This window comes from Mesitornis unicolor, unplaced genomic scaffold (assembly GCF_000695765.1).
Source record: "Mesitornis unicolor isolate BGI_N332 unplaced genomic scaffold, ASM69576v1 scaffold5061, whole genome shotgun sequence".
Classification (NCBI taxonomy): domain Eukaryota; kingdom Metazoa; phylum Chordata; class Aves; order Mesitornithiformes; family Mesitornithidae; genus Mesitornis; species Mesitornis unicolor.
In genome coordinates, this window is record NW_010163008.1 from 72,117 (window position 1) to 82,967 (window position 10,851).

Genomic DNA, 10,851 nt, shown 5'->3' on the forward strand with positions numbered 1-10,851 from the left:
TGCCTGGCAGCTCTCCAACCACTCATCCCCAAGCCTGTAGCACTGCACGGGGTTGTTGTAACACAAGTGCAGGACCCAGCACTTGGCCTTGTTGAACCCCATACAGTTGACATTGGCCCATGGATCCAGCCTGTCCAGATCCTTCTGTAGAACCTTTCTACCCTAAAGCAGATCAACACTTCTGCCCAGCTTGGCGTCATTTGCAAACTTACTCAGAGTGCACTTGATCGTGGGAGTGATGGAGACAAAGATGTGTATGTCTGAGTGCCAGTGGTTTCAAAGAACAAATAAATGGAACTGTACTATGAGTTGAGTGGATGGCAGGATATTCTCTTGGATGCAGACTATAGACATCTACCAGTCAGTTTCAGACAGAAGCATCCTTCATGGTTAGCTGGAAGATTCTAGCCATCCAAGTCCTGTATGTAGAGGATTCTTAATATTGTTTACTGAACTGTTGTTTATCTTGAGTATTCTGGCTTTAAATAATAAGTTAACTTTTTACAGGTGAAACACAGTAGCATCAGTTCAGTAGTTAATCTGCAACTCATCTTTTATCTGATTGTATTCATCCTGTGATATTTGATTCAAACTAGTTTTAAGCCAGGCTCTGGTTCATGCCATATTTTATGCTCCTTAGTTTTTCCAAGTATTTGCAAATGACAGGAGTCACCAGTGCTGAACCAGTGTTGTCCTCTAATGAATGCTCTTGTTGGATGCATTAGGATAAAGCTGTGGCTGAACCAGTAAGTCGACTGCTGGAATCAACCCTAAGGAGCACCCATATGCCAAGTCGGATTGGAGCTCTGCATGGAATTCTTTACATCCTTGAGTGTGACTTGCTTGATGAGACAGCAAAGCAACTGATTCCAATTATCAGCGAGTATCTGCTCTCCAATTTGAGAGGAGTAGCACAGTAAGTTGCCCCCTTCCCCATGCCTACCTCTCCCCCAACTGCTGCATGCTTATATGTGAGCAAAAAGGTGTCTTTATGGTTTGCTGTTGTCAGTACATTTCAGTGTGTTAAGCCGGCTTTGGCATTTTCATTGCAATCTTACAAATTAAGCTTAGCAGACAATTTTTAGGTTTGATTTACAGATGCAAAAGAATATTTGAGGGTGAGGAAACTGTTTGATAGCTCAGACTTCTGTCTCTGGTAAATTGTGTTCCCTAAATCTTATTTTTCTGTGAGAAGGCATACACTTTGAATAAAACTTGCAAGATCAGTAATGAAGTTTTTCTCCTAAACAAGTCAGGCAATGATATTTTGTCATTATATTGCTAAAAAATTTCCTGTGTTGCACTGGATTTCCATGTTAACCAGTGCTCTCTTATGGCATCTTGGTGATAGTTTGTGTGATTTTAAAAGTTGCGTAAATTTCATGTGAAAAAATACTTCCTGTTTCTAAGGATTGTTTGTATTGTCTTTGTTTGTGACCTGGACAACTTTGATGTAAGTGACCACTAGTGTGTTTGCTTCTTTACAGTTGTGTGAATATCCATAACCAACAGCACATCTTGGTGATGTGTGCGGCTGCTTTCTATTTGATCGAGAATTACCCACTTGATGTAGGGCCTGAATTCTCTGCAGGAATTATACAGGTATGTTGTGATGCCTCCAATCATAGGTGGCCATGTAACCTGGGATCACCACACTTAACTTGATTTTTGTGGTGTAGGTATGCTTTGGGTTTAGTTTCATCACCTTCTTTTAATACCTTTTAATACTGCCTTACCAGTGGTATGGTGCTAGAAGATAACCTTTAATACACCTCAGAAACAGGTAGTTGGCTTTTTTTCTTTAATTCAGATGTGTGGAGTCATGGTGTCTGGAAGTGATGAATCAACGCCATCCATTATTTATCATTGTGTCCTAAGAGGATTAGAACGACTCCTTCTTTCAGAGCAACTTTCTAGGCTGGATAGTGAATCGCTGGTTAAACTGAGTGTTGACAGAGTGAATGTGCAGAGCCCCCACAGAGCAATGGCAGCACTTGGATTAATGCTGACTTGCATGTACACAGGTATTTACTTTTTTTATACCTTTGATGTGCTGAGAGGCTAGCTTACTAACAGTGCTAATTTTCTTCATTTCTTTTTGTTACCAAGGCTAAAAAAGGTCTTATTTTAGCATTCACTGTAAACTTACAACATTATTTTGCTTTAGGAAAGGAAAAAATTAGCCCCAGTCGTACCATAGATGCAAATGCTGCTGCTCCCGACAGTGAATCTGTGATCGTAGCTATGGAACGAGTATCTGTCCTTTTTGATAGGTAAGAGGATAAAACAAGTGTAAAGGGGTACTGGGAGGGAAATCACTCTTTTTGGCACTGTGTGGTCACTTCTCTATTTGACAGTTCTAATATTTAATGATGTTTCTCTGCTTACTATTGTTTAAAATTGATACTCCTAGAATGCACGGTAACACTGATGGAATTGCTGAAGGCAGCACAAATGTACAGCAATGTAAATGGAAAACAGACATGTCCTAACTAATACTGTATGTTGCACAAACCATAATACTTTATAAATGGATTTCCAGCTCTCTTCAGGTCAAACTCTTAAGTGCTTTTCAGGATGTCTTCTGCATAATCAAGGATATAAATCCAGTTTACAGGAAATAATCTTTCAGACCACTCTGAGAGCTTAAAACTTTTTTCTCCCCTTCCCCCTCCCAAGCCTTGCTCTTTCCAAGGCTGTTAAGTAATTGTGGTGGAAGGGTACCCTAAAACTTCTGTATTCACATGGAACTCATTTAATGGAAATATTTTAAAACCCCTGGTTTGATCTGATGATCTCAAGCTGTCTTAAGTGAGCATAGCATGTTAGATTTTGTGTAGTAGTTTGTGGGATAATGGTTTACATTTTAAGTGTTCACTGGTCTTTCCATAAAACTGAGTGATGGCTTCACTTCTACACGCAGTGAGAACAGAACTAAAGCAGTGCTTGAGAGTGTTTGAAAATACTGTTCCTAAGAGTTGGTAAACGAATGTGAATGCTACAAGCAGAAAATAACTTGCAGAGAATGACCACATGATGGTAACTTGATCTTGACATGTCAACAGATGCAGCCTTTATTAAGAAGATTTTCCAATCAGTGTTACTTAAGTAAAACTGTCTTTAAATTGGAGTACCTTTTCCCTCTCTTTACAGTGCAACACAACTTTTTCTTTTCCTGTTCGATATATTGGTCATCCTGGTCTTGAATAACAAATACAAAGATGTTCTGAATGGAAATGAGTGTTCTGCTTATAAGTATCTCTGATAACTAGGAGCAGTGATCTCTTTGTCCTTCTTTGTTCTTGTTTAGTATTTTCAGCATTCCTATTATTAAATACAATGCAAGAGCTTCAAAAAAATGTTAACTATTTATTAAAAAAAAAAGGGAGCTGGGGAGGATATAGCTTGGATAGACCTCTTTGGGTATACTGTTAGAGTAAGATTACGTAAAGATTTGGATTCTTCAGTGTTGAAGACTTTTTTGCCTATCTAGAGATGAAAGTAAAATGCTCTTTCTATTGCCAGTTAAACTGGAAAAGAACAAGATGTTTACCAGAATTCGGTCATAAAATAAGTGGGTTTTTTTAATTATTTTCAGGATCAGGAAGGGATTTCCTTTTGAAGCTAGAGTAGTGGCTCGGATCCTTCCACAGTTCCTTGATGATTTTTTCCCTCCACAAGATGTAATGAATAAAGTTATTGGAGAATTTTTATCCAATCAGCAGCCTTACCCGCAATTCATGGCAACAGTGGTTTATAAGGTAGTGTTTATAATTTATTTTTCTTAATTGTTTCAGAAGATTTCTAAATAACTGACAGCTCAGTTGGAGGGGCGAGTATCAGTTCTGTGAGATCTAACAAACCAGTTGCAGTGATTGAGCTCTACTGCTGTGAGCTTTGTCTTCTGGGCAACATAGAGGCCTGGAGTCACCAAGTTGCCCGGAAGACAAAGCTTGCAGCAGTACAGTTCTGTAACTCCAACTGGGAAAATAAAAAGAAAATTAATAGTTGTGATCCTGGTGCTCAGACTCTTTAGATCTCAAGGAGTCAGCCCAGGTCATCTGGCCTTGTGAACTCTGCAGTCAAGCTCCTGTGGGCTCAGTTGGGCTTCTGGGTGTTTTTTCTCTTCAGCACCTACTTACTGGACTCATGCATCACTTGGAGAGTGCATGTGTGCACCACATTTGATGTATAAAAGTAGACACCAGACAAGTCTTGCATTTCTGTATGCTTGCTTCAGCGTGGCACAGATGTCGAGTCCAGTTGGATCCTAGCTGACTCCATTGCAGAGTATCTTTGTCTAGGCATTGTTTGTTAATTCTTTAGACTCAGAGCTGTCTCCAGGAATTTGGTTTGTGGATCTCAGAGCTTTGTAGCTGGGGAGAACTTTTACAAGAGAAACTAACCTCTTTCCCATCTCCCATTTCTTTGTCCCTGTGTAAAATATTTTTTACAGGTATTCCAGACACTGCATAGCACTGGACAGTCTTCAATGGTCCGGGACTGGGTGATGCTGTCTCTCTCTAATTTCACACAAAGAACACCTGTGGCTATGGCAATGTGGAGTCTTTCCTGTTTTTTTGTCAGTGCTTCCACCAGTCAATGGATTTCAGCAATGTATCCTAAAAAAGACTGAATGTGTACCGTGTCTGGGTAAATACAGTGATTCTGTAAAGCACATTGATAGCCTTGAAGGATAAAAGTAGAAATTTAATCCATAAAAAAGGGCAGATTTACTGCAGTTGGTAGTGGTGTGTATCACTTTGCGCTACCAGTGCCTCAGGTTTGAGGGGAAAAGAAGATAACTTCTAAACAGATTATTAGAATGAAGTTACCTAAAACTACTGGTTTAAGATCTGTCCCTTGTGACTATGCAAGATCATTGGGGAAGTCCTTACGTTGAAGGACTTTTTAAAAGTTTCACCAGATAGCTTTGCAGTAATCTTTAAAAGCTTTGTTCTATATTTCTTCTGCAAGACAAACTATATTTCAAGAAAAAAATGAAGAGAACAAACTTCAAGAAATTCAAGGAAACGATCCTCTACATTCAGACTGTATTTTGCAATTGTCCCCCTGGGGATTCACTGCAGTAATAGTGAGCTTTGGCAATGGAATGATAGCAGTCAAATAGTCGGAACAGCCAAAAGATGTAGATGGTATCAGTGCTGAGTTTATTTAAAAACCAACAAAAAACCCAAGTCCAAACAAACAGAAAATAACTGTTGCATTTCATGACCAGGCAAAAAAGTGGCCATGTGTCCTGTGAAATTTCCTAGTGACTTAATCTCAGCAATGGCTGTCAGCAGTTGTGACCGTGGTGCCGATTGCACTGTTTGCTCCAGTGGATAAAGCAAAATTACTGCTAGGTTAAAACTAACTTCTAGGGATAATAGGTTGTGTGAAATAGGATTTCAGTAGTAACAGTTTAATTGCTACAGGACAGTATTTTGCACTTTAACATTGTTGGTAAACTCAAAAATACACTATTTTATTCGAGAACAGTATTTAAAGTGCTATACCAAAAGATGAGCAACTTCTGTCATATTACAACCTTGACTTATATTTCAGTCTTCCACATATTATCAGCAGAATGGGAAAATCTGAGCAAGTGGATGTTAACATCTTCTGTTTGGTGGCCATAGACTTTTACCGGCATCAGATAGATGAAGAATTGGATCGAAGAGCCTTTCAGTCGGTGTTTGAGGTGGTAGCATCTCCAGGAACCCCGTATTATCACCTACTGACTTGTTTGCAAAACGTCCACAAGGTCACAGCGTGCTGAACATCCTGATGTGTAATGGAACTGCATGGCTAGTGTTGGGATCTGCTATGAATTACGGGGAATGTAAGATCAAGGAAGTATCCAGGGTTGCATTTGTGATAAATACGGACCTGTCAGGTTTACTCACAGAATGCACAGACAAGTGCTCTGCAGAACCGGCAATCACCTGAAAAGTCTTGTGTAGTTGTTGTGTTGACACCAAGCACCTGTGAGGGGAAAGAAATACGTCAATGTTTTTCAAGTGGTGTTTGGGACTATCCTGAGACACATTTACTAACTGTAAAATGTGAGCAAGTACTACATGGAGGTAACTGGTATTCCTCTTCTTCCTGATATTTAGCTGAAGCCACTGTGTTGCAGCTGGTAAGAAACTGACAGCAGCACTGTTGTTGCAAGCTGCAGTCATAAGAAAATGACATCTTTTATGTACCTGTATATACTGTTGTGTAGTACAGAATAGCAGTTGTTTCCTAATGTCTCTCCCAAACAAGGAAAAGAGAAAATGGCTTTCATGAGTTACACTTCCAGCATGTAATTCCTCTCTCCGGACTTTCTGATATCCTGTGGTGTATGTGTTGGTGATATCGGAGATATAGTGCACATACGTAACCACACATTTCTTTTTTCTTCTCAGGATTTAAAATTTGAGTACAGTATATCAGTAAAAGAAATTTTAACTTAAATATTTCTATATCATGTACAGTATGTAAAATTGTAAGATGTGTGGTGCATGAGCTGTGCTATAATTTGGGATGAACAGAAGCCACGCTACTGAATGTCTTGACATCTGTATTGTCCTCGTTTTTTTTCCTTTGTGCTCAAATTCATGTTGGAAATCCATCTTAATGTACAGATTGCATCTTGTTTTGCATCTCATGTTTCCTTAAAGTGCTTTAAAACTGGAATATGTTGATTAATTTGTCTTGAGAAACTGTTCTAAGGAGGCATTCTTGTGATCTACTTCAGCTTCTTTTGAATTCCTTTGTTTTGAGACATAACGGTAAAAGAGAGGACTAGTTACTCTGGATCAGCCTTTTCTGTACTTAAGAAACTGCTCTTATCCTCTGCACAGCGTTTTAAGAGACAAAATGGTGCAAGCTCCCCAGTAGTCAATAGCTATTTGACCTTTCCTAACAGACCATGGAGTCATCTGGATTCAAACCACTCATTTCTAAAAGTTTATGCTAGCAGTGAAGAATCAGAAGGCTGCTGTGGTCTACTTTGGGACTGGCTAAGGTGTTAGATTGCACAACCTCTTTTATTACCTGTTGTATGCATAATGCTTTAGACACAAGTACAAATATCCATGAATTTTAGGACACTACACAGGGCCAGATTTAGCTTTTACTCGCCACCCAGGGAACCCCATTGAATCCTAAGCATTATGTGGGGAAATCTAGCACAGCATTTGTCTTTAGTTGTAGTTGTTGTAATTCTTTGATTATATAGAAATTATACCTTGGTTCTCAGTCACGTCCTCTATTTAACCTCTCTTCATTTTCTTATCACACCTTTTGGTGACACTTGGAAAAATGAGATAGTGTTGTCAGGAGGAGCATGTACTGTATGTATTTCTGTATATAATGTATATGTTGAAATTATACACATGTGACAACATTTAATGTATACAGATGTGTATATTTGTATTTATTAAACCCATGTATTTAAACTAATTCCAATCTAGACCAAAAATTGTTGCTTCTGCCCATAAATTAATTACAAAGGAGTTGTCCGCTGGTGTCACTTCCTCTTATGGCAGACAAAACCGATAGTATGGGCAGTAGAAACAACTGTAGATGTTGCTGTATTTAGCTCTCTACAGACATTACTAGCTAGAGCAATTCTTTCTTCCCTTAGTTGGGTTTCTCTTTCTTTGGCCACAGCACTGTGGTGATTTTTAAAAGAAACTGAACAGGAGTTCAGAAAAAGGTTTAATAAAACAGATACTGTTTGAAAGTTTTGAGCTATATTGGAAATTATCTTGATTCTGATAAAAGACTAATTCAAGGCAGTGAGATATAATGCCCTGTGCTTTCATGAAGGGTAGTATAGATCACTCTTCCCTTTTGTAACCACCAGTAATCATTTTGTACTGTAAACCCACACACCAGTCAGTTTTTGTATGATATATAGTTTAAGTGAAGATATTTTTGTAAGCTATTTTCCAAAATTTAAAATAGATTTTAATATATTTTTTAAGCATCAGGTTAGTCATATTCTCACCATAGAACAGTATATGTTGTGTTACAAACTGTTAAATTCTTCATCATTTTAAGCTCCTCATGATTAACACAGAATAGCTGGTTACTTTATCTTGGGATAATGGGAGCTAGCCCCTTTCTGAAACTTTCTAAAACCCATTTGGGACTTGCCATAGAATCTTTCCAACCAGTGAAGGAATAAATTGAATTAAGTAGTCAGCGTGGCTGGATGAGAAACATCAAATGTGACGGACCCCCCTTCCTCAGATGCCTCTTGCTGGCCTTTAAGCAAGTATTTGCATTACCCGTTTCTAGTCAAGCTTAGAGCTGATGCAGTCAGTTCTAAGCTCACACAGATTCACTGGTAGTAATAACTCATCTGTTTTAACCTCTCTTGGGGACTTGTCATAGTAAACCTCCTGAAATGTGTCCCAGGTGTCTAAAGAAGGGCACCTCCTCTTAGAAAATTCTCAGTGGCATGAAGGAAATGTAACTTAAGGGTCTTCCTAGTGTGTGCTTCAGATCTAACACTTCACCTGCAGCACGTTTTTCTGTCTACTTTCTAGACACACTTTCCCCACCCTCACTTCTTCTGGATTGAAATCATATTGAAAATTACTCCTGCCTGCTCCTAGTGACGAGCCAAGAGGTATGGGCTGGGGATGGTAACAGCAAAATGGTGGCCACTAAGAAACATGGATATTGGATTTAGAGGGAGGGGGTGAAAATCACTTGTCCCTTGAGTTTGACTTAAGGCAGAGCTTTATTTCACAGCATGTTTTTAACTTGCTGTAGACAGAAGGGTAATTCTGAAAATCAGGCTGTTCCGTTTTTCATTGAGAACAGGGTAGAAATGTGTTTGGGCTTTAGACTTACATTTGGCTAACCAAAGCAAACAGTTTCTTTAATGTGCTCTGCAGTGGAGCTGGCTTCTTTACAACCTTACAAGATGAGAGGTATGGCATGACTGGGAGCATACTTAAGACAGATTTCATGTTTAAAACCTCATTTACAATTCAGTTGTCAAAGAACCTACCTTAGCAGATCGATAATATGGCCCTGCTTTAAGAACACTGTATGCTAGCCAACTTTTTATAAATAGTTTTTGGGCCAGCTACCCACTGGCTCATTAAATAAAATCGGATTGCATGTCATTTCAGCATGCCCCCTCCCTTGCACCGCGCGCAAGAGTGAGGAGTTGGAAACTACAGCCCATTGTAAAGCAGTTCTTATTTGCGGGATTCAAAGTATTTTCTTTGCTATTTGTGTTCTTTGCCAGTTGAAATTGAATGCGAGTTTATTTAAATCTTCTCTAAAGTGTACGGTTAGATGTCATTTCTTGCCTAAAGCATTTAGTAAATGATTGTGTATTACTTTTGCTTTGGTAGGAATGCCTTCTCAGCACCAAGACCTTGCTTGTTTCTTAACCACCAGCAGCATTCCTAAAGCACTGAGTAATGAATGAACAGATTTAGATCAAATTAAGTGGGGAACAAGTGGAACCTTTTGGGTTAAGAGTAATTTGTTGATATTTAGTAGATTTGCCTTAAGAGCATTCTGTCTTGCCATTCTCTTTTTGAAATGGCTGTTAACTTTATATAGCAGATAAGGAGGTTGTGTCAAAAACACTGCAAAGACAGTTCTCCAAGAGCAGCAGACCCGGTTTGTCTTAAGATTTTGTGGAGCTGTCATAGCTAAGCATTTATGCTTCCTAAATAAAAGAAATTTTAGGGTATAATGAGCAATAAATATAGCAATAAGCAGTTTAATTAAATTTGGTCATTCAGGATCTTACCTGGTGATTGAAAGGGATGGGATGAGAGAAAAAGGGGAACTGATTCACGTATATTCATTGCATAAAGCAGACTCTTTCCATGTACAATCCCAACTAAAACTTCCTACTAAAGGTAGAAATCAACTAAGTGACAATGGTAGGTGCTTTGCTCTTTTACTTTTAAAACAATTTTTGTTTTAAGGATACAATTAATAGAAGTCACAAGAGAGCAAAGTACTTTGGTAATTTTTAGGTAGTTTAATTATTTTAAAGTGAAAGCAAGCTACTGTAAGAACTAGAGTAAGCAATGTAGCAAAATTTTGGGGAAGTCCAATATGCTAATTTTACCTAATACCGAGATTTCAGGTGAACTCTTTGTGCATGCTACCTTAAAGTATCCATCGGAAATCTTGCAAATCCCAAAGTCATACCCAGGAGAGCTTCATATGTCAAGAGAGCATACGTCAAGTTTTAGCTGTATTCAAATTGACTGGGTTTAAATGCTGCAGAGCATTTGTGAAGCATGCGCTGCTTTTTGTCACGTGCATTTTGTGTGAGCTTACCATTGCCATTGGTCTGTGTGCGCATACCACCCGGCTGGATCAACCTGACGACGGACGGAGGGAAACGGCACGTGGCATGCACCCTGTGGTGGTGTCTTGTGTAGTTTGAGGGCAATGATGAGCAAAAGCTTGGAGGCCCGACCCTAAAAGCAATTGTACTCAAAGCAAAAGGAAAGCATATAATTTTAGATGTATGTTTAAGTTTTGAAAAAATGCTGAAAATACTGCACATTGAAACTAAAAGAGAAAATAAAATATAACTATTACTGTAAGTGATTTTTTTTCCTCTGGTTATTTAAAAAAAGGTCTTGATGCATTCTTACTGCAGTTTCTTCCCCCGGTATCTCTTCAGCATCTATCAAATATGGAGTATTTTAAAAATACACAGGAATACGTGAACTCTCTGCAATTGTGGGTGTGCTTCACAATCACAGTGCTGCTTGCGATTTACAAAGCAGTATTACAGCTGAGCTTTTAATTGTATCCACAAGTCACGCTTGCCAAAACTTCTCTGGGATTCTAGAGGAGATC

The 10,851-nt window shown here is 38.8% G+C and overlaps 1 protein-coding gene across 1 annotated transcript in view; it reads left to right on the plus strand.

Moving 5' to 3' along the window:
• HTT (huntingtin) overlaps positions 1-5,940 on the plus strand; it is a 78,024-nt gene extending 72,084 nt beyond the window's left edge. The window contains 7 exon segments of the mRNA XM_010193794.1: positions 726-916; positions 1,488-1,602; positions 1,811-2,024; positions 2,168-2,273; positions 3,599-3,761; positions 4,457-4,617; positions 5,569-5,940. Coding sequence (XP_010192096.1) covers positions 726-916; positions 1,488-1,602; positions 1,811-2,024; positions 2,168-2,273; positions 3,599-3,761; positions 4,457-4,617; positions 5,569-5,782 — 1,164 coding nt within the window. The 3' untranslated portion in view covers positions 5,783-5,940.
• Positions 5,941-10,851: the final 4,911 nt, after the last annotated feature.